This window comes from Chroicocephalus ridibundus, chromosome 11, assembly GCF_963924245.1.
Source record: "Chroicocephalus ridibundus chromosome 11, bChrRid1.1, whole genome shotgun sequence".
NCBI classification, from domain to species: domain Eukaryota; kingdom Metazoa; phylum Chordata; class Aves; order Charadriiformes; family Laridae; genus Chroicocephalus; species Chroicocephalus ridibundus.
Genome location: NC_086294.1, coordinates 18,450,817 through 18,473,967, shown reverse-complemented (window position 1 = coordinate 18,473,967; position 23,151 = coordinate 18,450,817). Strand labels below are relative to the sequence as shown.

General features: G+C 61.4%; 2 protein-coding genes across 6 annotated transcripts; one reads left to right on the top strand and one right to left on the bottom strand.

The window, feature by feature from the left end:
* The first annotated feature begins 2,467 nt into the window (after positions 1–2,467).
* On the top strand, positions 2,468–18,995 carry TNIP1 (TNFAIP3 interacting protein 1). Of its 5 annotated transcripts, none has more exons than XM_063349284.1 (18): positions 2,468–2,571; positions 9,686–9,856; positions 10,875–10,997; positions 11,300–11,382; positions 11,597–11,665; positions 14,218–14,409; positions 14,615–14,709; positions 14,788–14,869; positions 15,107–15,199; positions 15,442–15,507; positions 15,669–15,800; positions 15,892–16,020; positions 16,349–16,471; positions 16,807–16,932; positions 17,279–17,359; positions 17,522–17,716; positions 18,009–18,099; positions 18,458–18,995. In XM_063349284.1, exons 2-18 carry the CDS (start codon positions 9,715–9,717, stop codon positions 18,493–18,495), a joined length of 1,860 nt encoding a protein of 619 aa, XP_063205354.1. In that variant the 5' UTR covers positions 2,468–2,571; positions 9,686–9,714; the 3' UTR covers positions 18,496–18,995. The 5 variants fall into 5 exon arrangements, with proteins under 5 accessions (XP_063205354.1, XP_063205355.1, XP_063205353.1 ...); XM_063349285.1 differs by lacking the exon at positions 2,468–2,571 and adding an exon at positions 3,994–4,138 and having other exon boundaries at positions 15,110–15,199; XM_063349283.1 differs by lacking the exon at positions 2,468–2,571 and adding an exon at positions 3,994–4,138.
* Positions 18,996–19,657: 662 nt separating this feature from the next.
* GPX3 (glutathione peroxidase 3) lies at positions 19,658–22,692 on the bottom strand. Its single transcript, XM_063349368.1, has 5 exons — positions 22,479–22,692; positions 21,173–21,326; positions 20,830–20,947; positions 20,531–20,630; positions 19,658–20,437 (listed from the first exon to the last, which is right to left on the bottom strand). The coding sequence occupies exons 1-5, from the start codon at positions 22,563–22,565 to the stop codon at positions 20,231–20,233; spliced, it is 666 nt and encodes a 221-aa protein (XP_063205438.1). The 5' UTR covers positions 22,566–22,692; the 3' UTR covers positions 19,658–20,230.
* Positions 22,693–23,151: the final 459 nt, after the last annotated feature.

Sequence of the window (23,151 nt, the reverse complement as noted above, 5' to 3'; positions counted from 1 at the left end):
GCTGAGCTCACTGAGGCTGCTCTCCCCACGCCATCATCCCTGGCGCTGGTTTTCCAGGACATGATGACTGCTGACGGGCCCCTTTCTCAGGCATTGCAACTGGCTGAGATGTGGTGGCCTGGGAAGAGAGGAAGAGGGGAAAATCCCCTTTGCGTCTGCTGTTGCTCTTGCAAATTTGGACTCTGAATAAGCCAAAGCTTAAGGCACCCAAGGAAATCCTTTGAGCACTCCTGGAGCCAGTTCCCACAGCTCGTGGCATATCCACTGTGGGGCTGCACCAGGTCCCACCATAACCCATCCCCTGCTGACTGTGGAGGAGGGAGGGGGAGGATGGTGAGGCTGTGGAGGAAGGCAAGAGGTGGTGATCTCCTCCTGCAAAGTGGGTGACACTGAGCCTTGCCTCAGAAGGAGAAGGGAGCTCTCATTCAGCGAGAGGGTAAACCCAGCAAAGCAAAAGCAGTCCGACATCCTTGGAAAGCCACAGTGTGACTCCGACGCCCTGCAAAGGCAGGGTGCTGTGGGAGGTCTGGCAGGAGTGAAATCCCACCCCAGCATCTCCTTTCTCCATCCCTCTGCTGACCCCGATCCCTTCCACGCTCCCTCCTTCCCTCTCCCAGCAGCCCACTCTCCCAGGCTCCCTCCCCTGCCCTCCATCCCAGAGCCCTCCCATCCTGCCAGGTTAATTTGAGTTCCTGATTTGCATAGGCAGCAGATCACAATGTTCTGGAAATCCCCTCCTGCGGCCGGAGCTTCCTCCCACAGCGTCACTGTCAGCCTTCTGCTTCCCTTCACTGCCGGCGCATGGGGACCCATCCGATCAGTGCGGCACAAGCAGCAGCCCCCAGCCAAACCTGCTCCTGATGCCAACAGGCACCCATCAGCAGCCCCCGGTAGAGATAAGCCCATCAGCGGCCCTGGGGTGCTGTGGCAAATCAGCTGCACCCACCAGCAGCTCTGCAGCCACCCATCTGCTCCCACCTTGCTCCAGGGCCAGCTCCTGGCACGGCCGCCCATGACAGCCAGACTCTGGCTGGCCCCATCGCCCCGGTAGGGTTGAAATGTGCCCCGTTCGCCCAGCAGCATCCACAAGTGGATTTCTTGGGCGCCTCGGGCTGCTGGGCCACTTCTACTCGGGATCCGCACCATCGGACATGCACAAAGCCCACCCTGCTCACCCCTGAGTGGGGTCAACATGGAGGAAGCTAGTCCTGATCCAAAAGAAGCAGGAGCAGAGGGAAGGAGGGGTCCACGCCTTGTGCTCCTAGTCGCCCCGTTTCCTGCAGCAAACATGGAAGCAATGAGGGTGCCTTCACATGAACGAGCCTCCACTGAAGGTGCTGAACTCAGCTCTCCATGCCAAAAAAACCCCGTAGGCTGTAAAAGTGTCAGCTATGAACACACCTTCACAGCCACGCAGGCGTGCTCATGAATCACAGCTGGGTCAAGCGAGGTTTCTCTCCTGGGAGCACAGTAGGACCGAAGGAATGAGGAAGGACCAACAGGACCAAAAACTTTTGGTTTTCATAGTGAAATTCGTCCTGGCGTTTGGACCAGCCCAAGCTGGCGACCTCAGGTAGAAACACAAAGACCATCTGGCTAGAGAGTTGGAGAGGCACTGGGGGAGAGCACGCCATCGACCGACCACCAACACGGGTGCCTGGGCTGCAGGCAGTCCCCAGACCCCATGGCTCCTCACCCCTCCTGCCAAGCACTCACTTTCCTACCACCCAAACCAGCCAGACTAAAGCAGGGCACTTTTCAGGCCTCGCAGTTCACTTCTGGCGAGTGTAGACCGAACCCCCTGCCAGGTGCAACCTTGTGCCTGGTGGCGAGGAACCAGGGAGCCGAGATCAGCCCCTGTAAAACAGAAACACGTAAATCCCTGGCGTTTATTCCAGCACCAGCTGGCTCCAGCCTTGCTTCTGACCATCAGTCGTCTGGGTGGATGGTTTCCAGGGACTACCTGCAACCCTGGAACACCATCACCTGTCTGGCTCCACCAGCAGAGCCAGCTCTTCCCCGCTCCCTTGGGAAGACACATCCCGTTCTGACTCCAGAGATCACAGAATCATAGCATAGTTCGGGTTGGAAGGGACCTTGAAGATCTTCTAGTTCCAACCCCCCTGCCATGAGATGGACGAGAATGGGATGGAAACACACATGGGACAATGACAACACCTCTCGCAAGACACAGCAGGTTCCCCGGGGAGAAGCACGACGTGTTCACGAACCAGGCGAAGTCGCTCAGAAACCAGGCGAGGAGAATGATGTTGTCCAAAAGTGAATCACAGCCTCCACGACAGCCCCCCCCCCCCTCCTTTCACTGACTAATATCTGACAGGGCTCAGTGGCCCCTGGAAGGAACGGCAAAGGAGAGCCCTTTAAGCGGTGCCTGGCTCCTTATCAAAACCACGAAGAGGCTGTCTGGGGCCTCCATCATGGGGAATTCCCCTTCTCCATGCCTAAAAGTAAGCCCAGCCGGGCCAGCCTTCCTGCATTTGGGGATCGCAGCTGGAGAGCGCCTGGTCCAAAGGACTCTTGCCGCCCCGAGCTCCTCCGCAACCCGGCTGGGTGAGTAGAGCTATGCTTTTTTCAGTGCGAGCGTGGCCAAGACAGAGCGAGGTTTGGCTATTTTTTGCAGGATGAAACATTACCTTATAAACAAGATGCTGTCTGGTTCTGTGGGACTGCATTTAGCTTTGACTCCAGGTTTTCCAAGGACTTACAGAATAGCGCTGGGCTTCTGGGGTGAAACAAGCCCTTTGGGGAACAGAAGGGACGACACTGCCTGTGCATGGGGTCCTGCTGTCTCATCCCCAGTTGAGACCTCGGACACAAGGACAGCCAAAGAGCACACCGGGGTCCCAGCACCCACTGAGCTGTGTCATAACCCAGCCAGGCTGCCAGAGCAATGTCCTGGTTGGAGTAAAGAGCAGTCAGGGAAGGAAGTTTGGTTTTGTTTTTTTTTTTTTAAATTTTTACAATCCAAACCATCAAATCACCAAGAAGCGGTGGAACTGTCTGAGCCGAGCTGAATAGAAAGCCAGGACTGGGACTGCTGGAAACAGCACGATCACCAGCGAAGGACACGGCCCTGAGGCCAGCAGCAGTCACCTAAGGAGGAAATGTCAGCACAGGCAGAGAGCAAGCTGTGTGCCTGCTTACAGCAGGCTTTGTTTCTGGTTTGGTGTTTTCATATGTATCTATAAAAAAATAAAACACCTTCCTTGTAGCAAAACCAACACAAGAAAGAAAACCAGGTAGCGCTACGGAGCTCGTCTCAAAGAGCTACCTGAAACCAGGAGGCGTTCCCTGTGGTTCTTCCTCCTCTGGCTGATTTCTGCTGTTCACAAATACACTATTACCAAAGCAGCAGCACAGAGGAAAAGGATCACTAATAATAAGCGCTCCAGCTGGGGGGTGCGATTTCCTTGTGTAATGTTAAGTCAGCAACACAGCCTCGGTGGGGAATTCTCCCTGCCCCAGCTGCCGAGCCTCAGCAGGCCCACACCTCCCTCCCGAGGCTGAGGGGAGAGCCTGGGACCACCACGGCCCACCTCCTAGCACAGGCAAGCGCCCAGGGTCTCCTCAGCGCGACCTCCCCTCAGCTATTTGCCCACATTCCAAAACGGCTGCACCCGACAAGCAGCACCGGGGCAGCCCCACTGGCAGGAAGGCGCCGCGGCTGGGCCCTGCCCTCCCCTCGGCCCCGCCATTTTGTCTCTCGATAAGCCGGGGGAGCCGCTGCTGGGCTCGGGCCTGCCGTTCCCCAACAAGCGGAAACCCTCCTGACAAGGAGGCAGACCGGTTCCTTCCGCCTCAGGGCCCCACTATACTTTGGTGGGGGGGGGGGGGGGGGGGGGGGGGCGCTCCGCAGGACCCCGCGCAGCCCCAGGGAACCGCGAACGCGCCAAACAGCCCCTCCGCCATGACAAGCCATCCGCCTCCCCTGCCCTCCCTTCTTATACCCTCCGCTCCGCGCCGATTGGCTGCGCCGCCTGTCCGTCAGGCTGGGAATTTCCCGGGGGCGGAACCTCTGTCCCGTTCTCCCCCCCGCTTCCTCCCGTGCTGGCGGCGGAGCGGTACCGGCACCAGGAGCGGTACCGGCGGCTGCTCCGCTGCGGGGGAGCACCGGCAGGTGAGCTTGGAGCGGTACGGGGGTTCTGCTGCCCATGGGGAGAGGGGCCCACGGGGGTCTTACCGGGCACCGGGTCGTGCTGCCCCAGCGAGGGGTCCCGGTGGTGCTGGGGGTGCTGGTGGGGCTCGGGGTTGTGCGTTGGGTACGTGTGGCCCGTTCCTGGGATGGCGATTTGCCTGGGCCGTCGGGGTGAAACCCAGGAGGGGGGCGGGGCCGCGCCGTCCCCCGGGGACCGGCCCGGGGGCCGCGGGCGGGTCGCGGTCGTCGTGCCGTGCCTCGGTTTCCCCTCTCCCGGGGCAGGGCAGGGGCTCCCGGCACCCCCCGTCGCTCCCGAAGGGGTGGGGTGGTTGCCGGGGAGCCCGGGTTCACCGAGGGGATGGGGGGAGAGGAGAAGGGCCCAGAGATGGGATGTGGAGCGGGTGGGGGGGGGCCATAAAGGCGGCCGAGGCTCCAAGGAGCCCCCCAGGCGATGGAAGGAACCACATCAGATGCGGATCCCGAGGCTGGAATGGTCGGAATGGGGATGTCAGCATCCCCATGGGAGGGGGTGCCCAGCTTGCCTCCCCATCTCCCCTCCCTCCGCTCCCTGGAGCCCCCCACCGAGGGCGGAGGAAAGAAGGATGCTGCCTGTCAGCCCTGCTTTGGGTGAAAATAGCTCCGGGTGGGATTTGGTGGGGACCCACCGCCTCTGGGACACAGGGCTGTCCCATTCCTCAGTGCCCCTGGGCACAGGTAGCCCCCTTTACCAGGGAGGCAAACACAACTTTTCCCCTTTAGCTCATTATTTCCATCTGCTCGGGTGGGTAAGAGCTGTTCTGCCACCACGAGCTCTTCTGGAGTGCAGATTTCACGGGGAGCGCTGGCAAAGGCCACCGGAGCGTGCCGGAGCTGGGAGACTGGACTTTGGGCACTGGGGCAAGTTCTGGAGGCAGGACTCATCCTTGAGAGCTGTCTCGGTGGCAAGGAGAAGTAAGCAATAAGTAAAGAGGAAAGGCTTTTTTGCAGCCTTTGGCATGATTCCTGGCTCTGCAAGAAATCCCACGATGCCCTTTCGGCCTGACCTGCGCCAAACAGGCCTATTTAGCACGGGGCCATGGGTCGTTGGCTTGCCAGCAGCTGGTACAAAGCACTGGTGGGTGGAGGAGGCTGAACCATCTACTCCCGTGGCGTTGCAAATTTCGTTTTAAAGCAACGATTCTTACGCTATGGGTGACAGAGGTAGCTTGGCTGGTGTAACTTCGCGGTGCCGCTGTCTTCTGCTGCTTGGTGGTTGCCCGGCTCAAGCACACCAGGTTGGACAGGAGTCACCTGGATTGTGCTGGAGCGGCAAGGAAAGGGGTGGCCGTGCCTTGCTCTGCTTTTGAGTGCTGTGTCAAGCAGCCATGATAGCTACCGAGCTCTGCGGGGGGAAGAAACGGAGCAGGCAACGTGAGGCAAGGTGTCTTTGTAGGGAAGACAGGGTCTTGCGTAAAACCCTACCAGGCTGCGCAATGGAACCCCACCACCGGGTCTGGCCGCCTCGTCGGGAGCAGGTTGTTTTGTGGAGTCTCTGCGGGAGGTGGGTTTCGCGGGCGAGAGTGGGATTTCTGGCCAGAGCACATCTGTAACATCTGCTGCCTTTCGGATGGGGCTCTTGCCTTTCCCTCTCTCTCTTTGCATCTGGCCAGGCTGGGAGGAAAAACGCCTCAAGTGGAGGTTCAGACCTTTCCCTTTGAGACCCGAGCCTTGCAATGTCTGCTTTCCTCTTCTTTTTTTACTCCCAGCCCAGTGCCCTGCAGTGCCCACAAACTCTCCTCGGTATTGCTTCCTCGTGAAGCCAGCTCTGCGTTTGCTTCCCTGCAAGTGGGACCAGCCCAGGAATGGTTGTCCCTGACTGGGGAGCTGCTGGAGCTCTGGAGAGGAAAAGAAACCAGGCTGGGGGCTGTGGCATTTTGTCATTTTGTTGATTTCCAGTAAAATGATCAAACAAAACAAAACAAAAAAATCCCTCCATAGTGTCTATCTGAGCGACTGATGCTTTTCCTCTGGGGAGGAGGGATGCCGGGGGCACGCCAGCCCCAGTCATGGGAAAACGATGCTGGCAGCCTGCGGGGATTTGCTTTCGCCTGGTGCGATGCAGGCGGGGAGGAGAATTCCTGGGAATGTTGCATGCCGGGGGTAAGGAAAACCCCCATTCTCCGAAGGGCTGGGCCGAGCCCCCACAGTGGGTTGCGGGATGGGAGTTGATGGGCTGCCAAGCCCGTGGCTTCGGGAGGCCGGTCTCCACCCCGGGGCTCGCTGCCGAAAGCAAACCTCCAGCCGTGTCAGCCCGCTCGCCGCGCAGGATCCGCATCCTCTGCCTTCGTATCTTTAGCTGTTTGTTAATTTTAAAGCGGGAATCATTTCCTTCTCCCACTTCTGCGTGGCTGCTGTGGCCCCGGTGGCCCTGGCAGTGCTGCACGGTGGGGAACAGGCTGTCCCCGGTGGCCCTGGCAGTGCTGCACGGTGGGGAACAGGCTGGCCATGGCTACACGGCGATGAAGCCCTCCCCAGCCACTGCGCAGCTGTTTAAATACCACCCTGCTTCCGCCTTCGCCTGGGAGTCTCCCTTGCCCTCTCGCTCTTCTCTCTTTTTGCTGAGTTGTCATAAAAATTTACTACCTAAAGGTCTCGATGCCCCGCTTGCAACCAGCGACGCCCACGGGTGACCGCGGCGTCTGGCAGCCTCTGCCGGCGGCTGGGCATGAAGCTGGGGAGCTTTACCGGGCAGCCATGGTCTGCAGCTGGCCCTCAGCCCCCAGGGCGGTGAAATAACCGGCAGATTAGCTTAGAAACTGTTGATCGGCAAAAAGAGAAGGTGTTTCCTGGTGGTTGGGTGGTTTCTTCTGGAGTTTGTGGTAGTCGTGTTTGCTTTGTGTTTCTAAGCATCCTTAGGTGCTGGTCTGTCATCCTCGTTCACCTCCCCCAGTGTTTTTATTGAAACATGAGATTTTTTGCTGCAAATCTCACCTTTCAGAACACTTAAGGGAGGGGGACGGACACCAAACCCAAGACAAACCAGGACTGGGAACAGTGACCTGGTCCAGGGTCCTGTCCCCAGGGTCCCAGCGGCTCCTTGCAGAAATGGGGCTGTTCCTCCACCCCAGGCAAACCTGCCCTGACCCCGGTGATGGGCTCAGATGCTGTGGAATCCCTCCCCTCTTGCTGGATTTTGTTTGCTGGTGAATTTGTGGCTGGCTGGCTGTGCTTCTGGCTGTGCTTTCCGAGATAGTTCAGGTCCTCTCCCCGGCTGCTGTTTGAAAACAGCTCCTGCCACCCCTCTGCTGCTGTCTGCCTGGTGGGGTGCAGACCTTGGGTAGAAAAATCCTTGCTAAAACCACGTGATTTGGGAACAGCAGAGGCTTTTGGTGGCTCCATCCGGCTGGAAGAATACGAGGTCGCTGTGAGTGAGCTCTGCTGGTGGGCAAGGTGGTCAGTGCAGCTTGGGTTTGGGTGTTTGGTGCCACGTTGCCTTGCGGGCAGGGACGCGCAGGGGGCAGGAGACCTCCCATGTGTGCTGTGGGGCAAGGTGGAGACCCACGTTTTGGGGTCTGGAGTGCAAGAAAATGGGGGCTGGTATTTCAGGCTGCTGCAAACCTACATGGGGAAAGGCTCCATTGTGAGAGAGCAGCTTGTCCTCACCTTCCTTGACCCACACCTGGGTTTGTCCTGGCAGAGGACACAGACACCCCATGAAATGCTCGCTGCAAGGTCGCTTTGCAGAGCTTCTCCCAGAGCCCTGCGTTTGGATGTGGAGCAGCACGTGGTGACCGGACACTGGTGAGAAACAGGCTTAGGTCCCCAGCCTGCCTGTGACACTGTCCCTGTCCTCTGTCAGGGTGGCCAGGCCAGTAGCATGGCCACAGGTGATGGCATTCCCTGCCACGGAGGTCCCCTGGCCATGTGCATGCCGCCACCCCATGCTGGGCTCCATCCTGCCTTCCAGAGGGTCTGCTCCGGGAGTTTTCCTCATCCCATGGTGGAGAGCTGGGGGGGAATTTCGTACTGGCCGTGATGGTGCTGCCCGACACTGGGACCCACGGCATGGAAACTGCCCCGGTTCTCCTGCAGCTTCCTGTCAGCTGCTCTGGGCTCCAGAAATAGCCGCTGCTTGGCCCGCGCTGCAGCTGGGCAGCTCCCGGCCATCACCACCTCCAGCTGCTTGGGATGGGGTGTCAGCTCCCCATGGGGGGCCGTGGGCACTGGGGGGCTCGGCAGCACCCGCAGAGGAGGAGGAAGGTGAGACCTACCAACAGATGCATCTCCCAAAAGCCTGTGCGTAATTCCCTGCCGCCAAGGCAGGCGTTAATTGCCGCTCCAGTTGCAGATGCTGCCAGGTGGCAGTTGTCATCTGGAAAGTCCCTGCCGCTCCCTGGCAGCCAGGTCATCTAAACCGGTGATCAGCCCGGAGCGCTCGTGGCATGGGCATTAGTCTGAGGTCGAGACGGTTTCGGGTACGGGCTTCCCCAATTCCTCTTTCCAAATGGTCCCCCCTTGGCTCCCTCCCGCTCATGAGCACCCAGCTGCCTTGGCTGGGGCAGGGGGGGAGCACATGGGGGTGCTCCGTTGGTGTCCCCCCACAGCTGGCACTGACAGGCAGCACAGCAGCCCCAGCTGGCATCGCCCCCAGGCTGTCTCAGCTGCTGCACTGCCCTTGTTTATAGCAAGCTGGCACCAGGGGTGTATTTTTGATAAGTTGGGCTGTAATTCACAGCAGCTGCTTTCTCACCCCCAGGAGATGGGCAGAACCTGGGGCCGGGATGCTGCCGGCCGCCCCCAGGCCAGACCTCGGCAAGGGGAAGCCCTGAGTCACCCAGGAATATAAGAAATCAAAAAAGCATATAGCACGCTGCGTGCAGGTGTTTCCTCTCCTTGTACTTTGCTCCTGGCCGGGCGCACGCCTGGTTATTCCCCATGCTCTGATTTGGGAAGCTGTGCCATCGGCAGCTGGTTTCTCTGGCTGAGCCGGAGGGCAGAGCGGGTCCCTGCCTGGCTGCCAGGGTTTGTGTCCCCCTGGCGCTGCCCAAACCGCCCACCAGCTGCAGGTTAAGGCTTCTGGAGCTGCAGATACTGCCTCTCCCCAGACCGCTCCCCGCAACCCTTTCTGCACTCCAGAAATATCCTGTGGCAGGCGGGATGCTCCGGTGATGGTCTCCGGGTCCACGCTGGCGTGGGTGGATGTTCCTGGGCTGGGTCCCCGTCCCCATGGGGATGCAGGGGCAGGCAGCTATGACCTCCTTGGGGGCTCCCGTGCCCCACAAGGGTGAGAGCCAGCCCCAAGCAGGGCTGGTGGTGATGCCTTCTCGCATGACACTTCTCATGGCCCTGAGTCACCCTGGCATGTTCACCCCAGGCAGGGCTGGAGGGGGAAGTGCCTTCACCTGGGACACTTCTCTGCTGGCTGGCGAGCAGGGAGGCAGCGCTGCCTCCACTGGCACGGCACCCCAGACCCTCGCACGGGTGGGACCAGGGGATGTCAGCACCGTCTGGAGCCAGAGGAAGGTGACACCGTACTCCATTGCCTTGCAGGGATGCCTGGCTGGGAGGCAGGCGACTGAATGGCGGGGATGGAAGGGAGAAGACCCTACCGCATCTACGATCCTGGTGGGGGGACGGAGGAGAATGGATCCGCAGCCTTTGAGCGGCTGGTGGAGGAGAACGCCCGGCTGAAGGAGAAGATGCAGGGGATCAAGTCTATCGGTAACTGCTGGGGGATGAATTTTGCCTTCAGGCGAAAATTTCCAGCCTGTACCCATCGAGCCTGGGGGTTTCTTGCCCTGTTGAGGAAGGGGGCTATAAGAACCTGGGGGTCTTGGCACTGAGGCAGTAGCAAAACTGTCCCTATCCTGGGGGCTGAGCAGGATGTCCAGGCTTTGTCACACAGGGGTTCAGAGGGAGCAAGGCTTTTGCTGAACCCTTGGGGTGCTTTACGGTGGGATGAATGGCTGAAAAAAAGGAAAGTGGTGGAGCAGGGTCGGCTTCCTGGTGTTCTGCAGTGGCAGGTTGCAGATGCCAGGATCTGTCCTGCCTTTGACGAAAGCCCCTACCTTTACAACCCCTGTCGCATCAGGGGCTTTTCCCGGGTGCTGCTAAAAGACCCCAGGCGTTGGGTGCTCCCCGCAATGGCAGGGAGGTACCAGCAGTGAAACGCTCCAGACGAGTCCTTCCACCGCCTTTCTCCTCCTTGGCCGCCTTCCCCCACCCGCCCCTGGTTTTGCTTTCGGTCTCGTGACCCAGCTTCCGCTTTCGAGCCCCGCTTCTGCAGCCGAATTTCCACCTGCCTCGTGATTCCTGTCCTGTCACCATGCCCCTGCCTGGGACCGGGACCTGCCAACGTGGGAGCAGCCACACGGGGTGGGGAGAGGATTTGCACTGCTGGTGCCAGAGCCCAAAGCAGGCAGGCTGCACCCCTAGGTCCACCACCTAGCCTTAAATTTGTCTCTTCTGGGAAGCGGAGGAGACCTCGGAGAGATGCGGTGCTGCCCTTTTGCCTCCTGTACCCAGTCCTCTGTGTGTCAGCGTGGGGGACTCTGCAGCTAGCGAGCCACTGATAGAGCTTTGCCATGGGATTTGGGCAAGAAAAGTTGTTTCTGGATGAAGAAGGACCATACTGGGCACTTTTCCACCCAAGCAGGGGGCTTGGTGCTGGTGGATGGAGCTGCTGCAGGGTGGGCACTGAGGGAAAGGAGGTTGAGCATCTTTCTGTTGTCTACCGCAGGAGAGCTGCTGGAGGAGTCCCAGGTGGAGGCATCCAAGCTGCGGCAGAAGGCGGAGGACCTTGTGAAGGACAATAAAATGCTGATAGCCTCATCTTCCTTGGAGGACCTGGTGGAAACTGGAGGTAGGAGCCTTGCTGAGGAGGGATGACCTGATGGCTTGGGATCTTGAGCTCAGGGGAAGGGAGGTGGTGTGAAGGACTTTCGTGACAGTTTCTTGCAGCCCTGTCATCTCTGGAGTGTATCAAACCACTGCTGTCCTGCCTTCTCCTGGAGGGAGGTTTCTGTCCCGTCCCCATAGCTGGGGTAGAAACCATCCATTGGTGCCTGACCTTGCAGGGTACCGGCTTTCTGCATCCCCTCACCAGACGGAGAGAGGCTCTGCCTTCCAAAAGACTCATTGCTACATCCTCTCCCCTCTCCACAGCCGTCGGCCCTGATCCCAGCTCCACACAGGCCACCCCAGGCAGCACCCAGCCAGACATGGAAACACGGAAATCTCCTCCAAGTGTGAGTCTGGTGAACGTGGCATGGCTGGAGGGAGACCCTCCATCTGGTTAAAGCAAAAGGAGGCAGCCTTGAGTCTCTAGAAATGGGGATAAATCTGAACAGAGGGGTCAGCTTCCCTGCTGTGCGCCCATCCCAGCTGTCCCTGTCTGCGCGTGGTGGGCATCCTGGGTTGTCATTCCCCAGGGAGACCTGACCTGGCTGCCTCCCCTTGCAGGGATCCTCCTCGGAGTTTGAGATCGTCGCTATCGAAGCGCAGGGGTTTCCCCGGGAGAGCGGGAGAGTGGTGAGTGCCCTGGTACCTGCAGGGTTTGGTGGGCGGGGAGTCGAGCCGGTTGGTGTGGTGGTGGTACTGGGGACGCAGGAGGGTGTGCAGACAGGCAGCAGTGTGTCCCGGTGGCGTAGCTGCCCACAGGCAGGGCTAGGGGACCCATGTCAAGGCGGTCCTCGAGCAAACCACAGAGGAGGGATAAACTGTGCCCAGGTGTTCCTAGGGGAGCAGAGCCAGCCCCATGTGTCCAGTTCTGGGCTCCCCAGTTCAAGAGGGACAGGGAACTGCTGGAAAGGGTGCAGCGGAGGGCTACAAAGATGATTAGGGGACTGGAACACCTCTCTTATGAAGAAAGGCTGAGGGATTTGGGTCTCTTCAGTCTGGAAAAAAGACGGCTGAGGGGGGACCTTATCAACACTTATAAATACTTAAAGGGTGGGTGTCAGGAGGATGGGGCCAGGCTCTTTTCAGTGGTGCCCCGGGACAGGACAAGAGGTAACAGGCGCAAACTTGAGCATAGGAAGTTCCACCTAAACATGAGGAGGAACTTCTTTACCCTGAGGGTGGCAGAGCCCTGGCACAGGCTGCCCAGAGAGGTGGTGGAGTCTCCAACTCTGGAGACATTCAAAACCCACCTGGACATGTTCCTGTGTAACCTGCTCTGGGTGACCCTGCTCTGGCAGGGGGGTTGGACTAGATGATCTCCAGAGGTCCCTTCCAACCCTATGATTCTATGATTCTATGAGTGACCCCCGGGACAGTGCTCGTGCTCCAGTGCCCAGGCACTGCCACCGATGACAATGAGGGGACCTGGCCAGTCCATGGGAGGAGGGAACCGTGCAGCCCCCGTGGCTGGTCCTCCCCATGTCTCAGTGGGGCTGGATGGCTCAGGAGCAATGGCACGTGTGCCCCAGCATGTACCGCTCCTCTCGCCTGGCCGAGGCGGGGAGAGGGGACAATGTGCAGGCTGCCCTCCAAGGACGAGGGCTCCTGAATACAAGTGGCCTGGCTGGGCTGCCTGGGCCCAGGGCCAGCAAAGCAGACCCATCCAGATGGGGACACTGGTGTCCCCAGATGCCACGTAACAGTGACAGGAAGAGCTGTGATGTCCCGAGGAGCTGTCAGCGATGCTTTCACACTCACCTCCTGATGCCCACGCTGGGTGGGAGGACCAGGTCTCTTCTCCAAGTCCCCCTGTTGCTGACAGGGTCTGCCCCAGCCAAAGTACCTCCGTGCGCTCTGTTTGCTGCCACCTGAACATCCCCCTGCCTGGCACTGCTCATCCTGTCCTACTCCAGCTTTTTGGGTGTGCTGGAAGGGAGGGGAGCAGGGATGAGGAGCCCAAGGGGGACAAACATCAGCTTGCATCGCCCGATGACAATAAGGGGACGTGCTCTCATTGCACATCCCTGTTTGCATGGTCCGGAGAGGCTCCAGGAGGGGCTGTCTTGTTGGACCCCACTGTGGTGCAGCTGTGGGGCGATGGAGGATGGGGTTGGCATCTGCTTGGCAATGGGCTGCTGGCACCTGAGCCGAGTGCTAGTCCCATGCCCATACCCAGGCTCTCCTGGCCGCCCTGGCTGGGCTCGGGTCCTCACTGCCTCCCCTCGCTGGGTGGCACAGGCGGAAGGAACCAGCCGTGCTGTGCCCCACACACACCCTCCGGTGGCAGTTTCAGGGCTGTAAACCCAGGGACAGGGTGCTGGGGACATGCGGTGCTGCCCGGGGCATTCCCACGGGCGGCTGGGTGAGTCAGCGGGGCTGGGAGCAACGCGGGCAAAGGTGTGCCAGCACGTCCTCACCTCCTCCCCGGTGGCGGTGTTGTGCCTGTGGTGTCTCCTAGGCAATGGAGGAATTAACCAGCCGCACCAGGAGAGGATGAGCCCGTTGGGGACACCCCTCCTGCGTGGGTGGGGGTGTGTGCCATGACGCTGGTGGGTGCGCCCTGACGCAGGTTCTCCCAGACACCTTTTAAATCCCGTGTATCACCCTCTTGACTGCCACCTGCCAAAGAGCTTGGCTTCCCGGTGCCTGCTGTGCCGTGGTGGGCAGGGGAGTTTCAGAGCCATGCTGGGGGACGGGAGGAGGGAGGAGACGGAGGCTGGGGTAAGACCACTCCTCACGTGGCAAACCTCAGCTCCTGGCATGGGCTGGGGCATACGTGGAAAGGACAGTCTCAGGAGCTGGGATTTCTAGTCCTGGTGACAACAGGGAGAGCTCGGGGGAAGAAGGGTTCAGGGGTGGAGATGACTCTTGCTGTCGGCGAGCTGGGAGCGGGGTTTGCTCAGACTGCTGAGGGGCATGGGGAATCCACGGGCTGGGAGAGCTGCTCTAATGTCTCCCTCCACCTGGGGACTTGGTGTCCCATGTCCAGCAGCTGGGAGTCAAACCTCTACAAAGCCGACGCAATTTTTCAGCAGACCGAGGGCTGTTGCAGAGTCTCTCAGTGCTGGCCCAGCTCCACACCGTGGCCCTGGATGGGCGACCGGGCTCACCTGCCCTGAGAGGGAACTTTGCACTGCTCCTTGAACTGATCTGACCGTGCTTCATCCCCTCCCCGTCCCCAGGACTTGGAGCAGCCGCTGAATGAGGATGCCAACCTGCTGCCCCAGCTGCAGCAGCTGGAGAACACGCTGAGCGGCTGCGCCAAGGAGGCCAGCAAGGACCAGGTCTTCGTGCGCATGGGCTACATGGCCTCTGAGCTCAAGCGCCTGGCCTCCAAAGTACACAAGAATGAGCAGAGAACATCATTCCTGCAGGTGAGTGAGGGCTCTCCAGGTTCTTCCTGGGGGTTTTTCCTGTATCTTTTTTTTTTTTTTTTTTTTTTTTTTTTCCCCACCAAGCCCCTCCTGTCCAACCCGAGGTGGACATCCACCTCCATGTCAGGGCTTGGTGGGAGGTGGGTGGCCAGCGAGGCTCCTGGGGCTAGCAGCGGTCCTCATGCTGCTGGTGTTTGCTCCCCAGACACTGTGTGAGACGCTGCACAGTGAGAACAAAGAGCTGCGAACCAAGCTGGAGCGGGACCTGGAGCAGAGAAACCAGGCGCTGGAGAAGCTCAGGTGAGGGTGGTCAGCAAGGAAGGGGACGGGGCCGCCCTGGGTGTTTCTTCTCGCTGACCTGTCCCTCCCTGCCTGCAGGTGCGAGAACCAGGAGCTCCGGAGGATGGTGACACTAAGCAGCCAAGACAGCGGGAAGAGGGAAGCTGCCGAGCAGCAGCAGGTGAGGGAACAGCATCGCCCTCGGAGAGGGCTGGGAAGGAGGCAGGGAGCCCGCTGATGCATCAGCAAAGGTGGCCTCGTGTTAATCAGCCCCCCAGTTTGTCCCAGTATGACCGGCAGGACTTCTCGGGGTCTAAAGGGGATGGGGGAGGCCGTGGGAGGGGAACTGGCTTGTGTTTAGCCGGCCTTGGGCACAGCCTCCGCAAAAGCCCTGAGGGTACCCCCCGTGCGCGTCCAGCAGAGCGGGGCTGCGGTGGAGAAGGCACCGGGCAGAGGAGAGCTGGAGGCCAAGGAGAAGAAGGTGAAGATCCTGGAGCACCAGCGCAGGGAGGTGAGGACCAGGCTGGGAGGGAGGCACTGCCAGGAGCAGGGTGGGAGCGGGCGGTGGGGAGCTGGGATGGCATGGGGAGACTGGGGCAGGGCTGTGCAGCCACAAGGAAGCGCTGCTGGAGCCAGGATCTCCATCCAGCTGATTCCTGAGGTGCTTTCGTAATGGGAGGCTGCTGTGGAACCACCATGGCTGGCTTGGGACAGGGATTGGGCTCCCATTCAGCCATCCCTCTCTCCCTGCAGCTGCTGGAGGTGAATAAGCAGTGGGATCAGCACTTCCGAGCCACGAAGCAGAAGTATGAGCAGAAGGTAAGGCTGGGTGCTCAGAGCTGGGTGCTCAGGGAACACGTCTCTGCTGGGAGACCTGGAGGAGACCGGCTGTGGGGAAAGGTTTGGGGGCTGCTTGCACCTCCTTTCCACCCACTGTGGATCCTTCCAGGCAGGCCAACATCCCTGTTCCCTCCTGGCAGGTCACGGACCTGCACCAGGAGCTGGCCGAGGCTCGCAGGGCATTGACCGAGCTGGAGTCGGAGCGGGAGCAAAAGCAACGGGATTTTGACCGCAAACTGCTCCTGGCAAAGTCCCGGATCGAAACAGAGGAGGCGAGTCCCACGGGAAGGGTGGCAGGGAGCTGGGGAGCTGCCCGCCCTGTCACCCTGCCCTGGCTGATCCCCCCCTCTCTGGGTCCTGCAGGCGGAGAAGGAGAGGCTGGCCATGGAGGTGAGGGACCTGCAGCAGAGGATGCGGTTCCTGCAGGAGCAGCTGGCTCCGGTCACCAGGCAGCGGGAGTACCAGGAGAAGGAGATCCAGAGGCTGAACAAGGTAGGGGCCAGGGCACAGCCCCTCCCTGCAAAACGTCTTTTATGCTCTCCGGCCTCTTCTTCTCTCATATCTAAAACTGACCCTTATCAACCCCTTCCCGCCCAGCTCTTTGCCCAGGTGGGAGCTTGTGTCAGGCAATACCCACCACATCGATCTCCTCAGGCTCCCAGGGAAGGAGGATGGGGAGGGGGTGTGTCGTGGTCCCTCTTGCTCTTGCCCAGTTGTACCCGTTTCCCACGCTGGGCATGTTCGCGTGGCCCTCTGGAGATGTCATGGGCACAGCACCTTGCTCTGACCACCTCTCCCTGTTCCTCCTCTTCCTCTCCAGGCGCTAGAGGAGGCCCTGAATGTCCAGGCCTCCCCACCACCCATCTTTGCCAGCACCATGGAGACAGCTGGGAAGGTGCCGCAGCAGGAGCTGCTGACCCAGAATGAGCTCCTCAAGCAGCAGGTAGGGCAAGATGTTGCAGCTCCTGCTGCTGTAAAGGTGGGGAGGGAGCTATGTGCCCTGGGATGCCCCAACAAAGAGCCTGGTGTGGCCAGGAGCAGCTCAGCAGCCCTAGCTGGGTGTCCATGCCACAGTGGTGGGGAGCAGGGACCGAGCTTCAGCATTTACCAGGCCTTCAGATGGAGGGACCACAGCTGGGGGCCACCGTGGCAACCTACCTGCCTGAGGCTTGGTGTAGCTGGTGGGATCAAAGATGGCAACGCAACGATGGGGGGGGGTGCATTTCGGGGAGGTGCCCACCCTCGGCCAGGTGCACCCACACCCCTCCCTCCTGCCAGGTGAAAATTTTCGAGGAGGACTTCCAGCGTGAGCGGAGTGACAGGGAGAGGATGAATGAGGAGAAGGAAGAGCTGAAGCAGCAGCTGGAGAAGCTGCAGAAGCAGTTGGTCCTCTCCAACAACCAGGTGAGCAGTGCTGGGTGCCATGGGCAGCCCTGTGCCCCCTCTCCCCCCCCCCCCCGCCCAGGTACATCAGAGGTGCTTGTCCCATGTCATGGCCCCTGTACCCATCTCGGAGCAGGGGCTGAGGTGGGACAGAAGGGATGGAGTGGTGGTTTTGCTGCCGCTTGTCACTGCTAGAGCATCTCCTTTCAATCCTCTCTTCCTCCTGCCCCTCTCCTGGGAATCTGAGGGGGGGGGGGGGACGGGACGGGACCGGTGCAGGCATTCCTGTGGAGCATCGCAGCATCCCCTGCCCCACAGACGAGGGGGTGGCAGGGTGGGCTCTGCACTAACCCCCCCTTGCTCCCAGCTGCGGGCCTCCAAGGATGACTGCCAGAGAGAGAAGGAGGAGAAGGAGAAGCTGAAGAAGCTGCTGAAACAGCACAAACAGGTAGGGATGGGGGAAAAACCCTTCCTGTGTCGAGGGGCTGGGGGCTGTGGGCCTGGCCCCAGCCCCTCGTCTCCTGTGGAGGGGCAGCTCTGAGCCAGGCGCTGGGGGATGGTGGCGGTGGGCTGCCACCCCCATCCCCGGCATCTCCCTGGCTCCTCGCAGGCTTCTGGAGAGAGACTGCACGCTGAGCCGCTGCCGGGGCCGCTGGGCCCTACCTGCCCCATGTACACCTACCAGTACAGTCCCCCCGTGGCTCACCCCATGTACCACGGCTTTGACGAGTGGCAGCAGATCCGATACCCGCCAGCGATGCCGGGCGAGCACACGCCGGGACAGAACTTCCACCATTTTTCCCCGGTGAGTGTCTACCTGCGCCGGCAAGAGGGTCCCATGCAAGCGGGTCTGGGACTCAATGCCACCAAGTCACCGGTGAATGGTGAATGCCACCATTCACCAAGTCAATGCCACTCAATGCCACCAAGTCACCGAGCGGGGAGCTGAGCACACGTGTCCTGGTGGCCAGACAGGACAAGGCTCAGCCCTCTTCCTCCCCTTCCTCCTCCTCCCACCCCAGCAATCAAACACAGAGCGCAGCCTGTGAGTCGCATCCCTGGTAAATAGCTTTTTTCTGTTCCATCTCCTCCTGCAGCCCGAGTACCCCTGGCGCCCGCCCTGCGCCATGGCTCGCAGCCAGAACGCCCAGGCCGTGGCTGGGGTGAAACCGGTCCCCAAGGACTTGGGTAAGGCTCAGACCCTTGGCGAGGGGAGGGCTCCTGTCCCTCACCCTGGGAGCCCCAGGCGGTTGGCCGAACACTTGGGGGAGGGATGGGGGGGGTATCTTGCCAGGCAGTGACCATTTCCCTTCATCCCCAACCTCTGATCAGACGAGGGGACGATTCTGCTGTGGGTCGGTCCCTGCTGCATCCTCCCCGCAGCATTTGAAGACAGGCGTGAGCCTGAGCCCCAGCATCCCCTGGGCTTATGGCAGTCAGTGCTCTGGGGGAATGGCCATCCATGGCTGGCATCCCTGACGCGGGGCTCATCTGGGCACGAAGAGCCGTGCTCACCCTGTGCCACCCCTCTTGTGTCTCAGAACAGGCAGGTCCCAGATTGCCCTAACGCCAAGGACCGGCTGAGCTGCGATACCGGTGGAAGAGGAGTAGGGTGTGTGTGTGTGCCCGTGTGTATATATCTAGGAGCTTCCTCCAGCTGCCTCCCCCGGTGCACGGACGTGTGGTGGACATGGCTGCACCCATCGCCAGGAGCGGCTCAGCAGTGCATCCCCCCGGGGAAGGTGCAAAGGAAGGACCCGAGGTGCCATCGCGGTGGTGGCCAGCACAGGGTCAGCCCCCCATAGCTGTCCCCTTCCCCATGAGGCGTCAGGCCTGGTGTCGCTGTAGACCCGAGCCAGGTCTTCAGGGAAGAGGAGCCGGCGTTTCCCAGGAGCTGCCACGGTCCAGGGGGCTTTGTCGTGGGTCTCGGGGCGGTTCAGCCCCTGGAGCAGTGGGTGACAGCGGGGGGGACTCTCCCGGCGGTGGGAGATCCCACGCTTGCAGGCGGGTGGGTGCCTGCCCGCAGCCACAGCCCGGGCTGAGGGTGGTTGGTGTCTTTGTATTTATTGAAGGACTGAAGTGTAGCCGAGTCTCTCTGGTTTTATCCCAAAAGCCGCTTCCTCTGGGAGGGAGGCCAGGGCTGCTGGTCCCCATGTGCTCAGGTGTGTACCGCGGGGCTAGAGTGAGAACAGGGGAACCCAGCCCCAGGATTGCCCCAAGTCTATGCCCCCCACCTCCCTCTGGGTGCTGGGTTCAGCCCCTCTCCCTCCCCTCTCCAGCCCCCCCTGCCTTTACCAGGGTAGGGACACCCCTGCTCCCCCCTCAGCCTTTCCCTGCAGCAATGGCCGTGGGGCCCGTGTCTCACGTGCACCGAGCCAATCTTGCTCCAGGAAAATAAGTCTGGAAGGGAGAAAAAAAAACTACCCCAACAACCCTATTTCTGTAAGCCTGGCTGTCCTGTGACAGCAAGAGGAATGATGGCCCAGCATGCTCCTTGCCCGGGGCTGGTCCCTGCTTCCAGCCCCTTTTTTGTGCCCCCCCTCCTCCCTGCAGTGACACACACACACCCCCCACATCATCTCCCCAACTGCTGGGCTGTGATGATAAATCCATGTTTGCAGTTGCCCTGGAAAAAAACGGAGTTGCTCTAGCTGGGAGCCATCCCTCGCTGCACGTACCCTCAAACTGGCCCCTCTGCCCCTCACTCTTTTCCCCCCACCACCCCTGGCCAAGAAGTGGGGCTGTGTGTTTGCAGAGCCTTTATTTGGTGGGTTCTATGGCGGGGGTGAGGGGCCGGCCATCCCCAGCCGGGAGAGGAGCACGTCTCTGCACCGGGACCGCAGGCAGCTTGAATGCACTGAAGAGCCGCTCTGTGTCCGGCAGGATCGGGCCAGGCCCGCCCCGCACCAGGGGCTTTCGGGCCAAGCCTTCATGGAGACGTGGTCTTCTGCTCCGGGGGCAGCCAGCCCCTGCATCCCCCCACTGCCCGGGATGGCAGAGCTGGGAGCACAAGGGGACACAAGCTGGTGGCCAGGAGGAGATGTCACTACTAGGGATGGAGGTGGGACACGGGGTTATTGGGAAACGTCCCCTTCCCATCACTGAGGTCGCTGCCACTGGGTTGCCCAGCCCAGCATCATCCTGACCAGGGGGTGGCAGAGACGGGAGCGATGGGGGGGACAGCGTGCTGGCTCGGGGTTTGGCTCCTGCTGCTGGGGAGCATCCCAGGAGGGGACAGATGGGGAGCAGCCCTGCAACAGCTAGGGGGGTGCCAGCGGGTGGGGGGGGGGACCACCCCCTAAGCTGGCATCCCCCACCTCTACTGGCCCTGCTGCTGCCTCATGTAGGCGATGATGTCATTCTTCACGACGGCGATGTTGGCGCGGTGGTACCAGCGCATGACGGGCACGCCATCAGGGCCCACCAGGAACTTCTCGAAGTTCCACTTGATGTCGTGGTTCCGCAGGGGCTCCCAGAAGAGGTTTTTGGGGTTCCCGAACTCCTCCGCCACCGGGGGACAGGCGTTCTGCAACGGAGGACCAGCACATCACTGCCTTGCCTCCCCAAAAAAACAAGCTGGGCGCTGTCCCCCCACACCCTCCACCACCACAGCACTCACCTTCAGGAAGGTGTAGACCTTCTGCTCCTTGGCCCCATTCACATCCCCTTTCTGGAAGAGCTGGAAGTTGGGGACAAAGCCACCCCCCGGCCGGACATACCTGCAAGCAGAGGATGGGCAACATCATGCAACAGGTAGCTCTTCATGCTACGTGGGGGTGCCAGGGGACCCCACAAGCCCTGTGCTTTTGGGGGTCACAGCCAGCAGGAGCTGCAGCCTATGCACCCACTGCCTGGCTGGGGACCCCAGCCCAGCCTCGGGGCTCCAAGTGCCCCATAGCCCCCCGCCACCGTACTCACTTCAGCGCAGGGAGGATCTCTGAGTTCTGTCCGGGTTCCTGCTTCCCAAATTGGTTGGAGGGGAAGCCCAGGACGACCAGCCCGTAGGGCCCCAGTTCATTTTGTAGTGCATTCAGTTCTGCAAGCAGAGATGGGTTAGCAGGGGACCAGATTTACCCCCACACCTGCACCCACCCCCTCGGAGCATCCCTGGCCATGCCGGGTCCTGGGACGCAGGTGTTACCCCTTCCCTCCCCCAGCTCCCCGGGGCAGGACGGACCATGGGGACCTGCCAAGGGCTGCACACCTGGGTGACGCTGCCTGTCCTGTCCCCCGGGGTGCCCGTGCCCCGCAGGACCCTTACCAAGGTACTGCAGGGTGAGGCCTCAGTACGTGGCCACGTTGACGAAGAGCACCATCTTCCCCGCGTACTTCCTAAAGGGGACGTACTCGTCCCCATCGATGGTTAGGGCCCCGTAGTCGTAGATGGTGCCCTCCACCGAGCCGTAGCATTTCACCTGTGGGGCGAAGAGCATCCCATGGGACCGGGCTGGGGGCTGCCAGCCGCCCCCCTCACCCGCCCCACGGCCACCCACGCCAACCTGAGCAGCAGGTTCAGCCCTGGCGCTGGCTGAGATGGCAGCTGCCAGCTTTGTGTCTCCTGCCCCAAATGCCGCTGGCAGCAGCCAGGCTCCGGCATGCCAAGGTCGCCGTGGTGGCTTGTGCATGCACATACGTGTGCACATACGTGCATGCCCGGCCAGCGGGGCTGGCTGCAGCTGGAGGGATGTTTACCCAGCCAGGGTCAGGCGGGAAGGCGAGAGGCTGGAAAACGGCCGGAGCTGGCGTGGGGACACCATCCCCAGCCTCCCCAGGGCTGCAGGCAGGCCGGACCCTGCCACCCGTCCAGGGCAGGGGCGGACAGGGCGCCCAGGAGCTGCTGTGCCATGGCCAAGCCAGGCCCGGGCAGGAAGGGATCAGGGCTGGATCAGATCCATGCAGGGAAGGGCTGGGGTGGAGCAGCCTCTGCCTGCAACGCTGCAGGGGTTAACCCAGGGGAGCCCATCTCCTGTTGCCATCAGGGGACCTAAGCTCACCCAAGGGCCACTGAGGGGCTATTTTGGGAGCTGGCAGGAGATAAAAGTCACAAGGGCTCTGGCCCGGGGAGCTCAGCCTCCGTGGGGCTGGCCAGACCCTGGCCGCAGGGCTCTGCTTTGCCCCCCAGGGACAGGGAGACTGGCCAGGGCCCGGGGGGTGACAGCTACCCCTGCTCTCTGCCCATAGGGACGTGGGGACACAGCGGCCCCCGCACCCTCCCAACATGGGTGCACCCCCCTGGACACTGCACATGGAACAAAAGCCCCACGCTTTGCCCCTATGGGGGTCACTGGGGGGGGGACGGGGGGGGACACGGGACACAAGGCTCTGTCCCCCTCTGCCCCCAACCCCAGGACAGTGATTCATTCCTCCATGCCAAGAGCTAGCTCACAAAAATCCCAAAATCCTCCCCCCCACCCCCGTGATCCAGGCACCCGGGGGTCACAGGACCACCGTGCCCCACTCTACAGCAAGCCTTGGGGACAGGCGGGTCCCCAGGGTGCCACATCCCCCCCTCACCCCCCCACCCCTCCCCGCAGCCCCTGTGGGGGGGTGTCCCCCCTTTCTCTTACCTTCTCCCTCTCCTGGCTCTGCCCCGGCTGGACGAGCCCAGCCAAGAAAAGGGGCAAAATCCAGGCGCTGCGGGACCAGCCCCCCATGGCCGGGGCGGGCGTGGGGTGCGGGGACCCCTCCTCACACCCCCGGGGGAGAGCGACACACGCGACACACCTCTCCCCGTCGCCTTCTGCCACCTCCGAGCCCGGCAGCCGAGAAATAGCTGCTGGGCTGAGCCGGGGGGGGAGCCAATCTGCCGGAGGAAGGACGGGCCGAGGGCTGCGTTAACCGTGTGGTCCCTGGGACGGACAGGGCGGCCATGGGCGGGGGGGGGAGGGGGATGCGGGGAGGAGGAGGAGGAGGAGGGGGGTGGGGGTGACAGTGCCGTTGCTGGCACCTCGGAGGGGCAGGTATGTGGGGACAGCCGTGTGCCGGGGGGTTTTGTTTTATGGAAGGCGTTATATGAGACACGGACGCGGGGATTAAAACCGGCACGGGGGGAGAGGTGCCAGGCAACGTCCCCACCCTGCGCGGGGCAGCCAGCCCAGGGGACATCCAGCCCCGAGGAGGGGTGCTGGCACCCGAGGAACAGGCACCGAACCGCCCGGGGAAGCTGGGCTGGGGTCCGGCGTCTTCCCCTCCCATGGCTGGGCTGCTATGGGGTGGGGAAGGGTTAATCGAGCTTCCCTC

What these genes read in the sequence shown, in the direction of transcription:
- TNIP1 (XM_063349284.1), top strand. Translation starts at nt 9,715, where the DNA reads ATGGCGGGGATGGAAGGGAGAAGACCCTACCGCATCTACGATCCTGGT. An exon ending in AGAGAACATCATTCCTGCAG is followed by an intron (nt 14,410 to 14,614) that starts GTGAGTGAGGGC and finishes TTTGCTCCCCAG; the next exon opens with ACACTGTGTGAGACGCTGCA. An exon ending in CCCGGATCGAAACAGAGGAG is followed by an intron (nt 15,801 to 15,891) that starts GCGAGTCCCACG and finishes TGGGTCCTGCAG; the next exon opens with GCGGAGAAGGAGAGGCTGGC.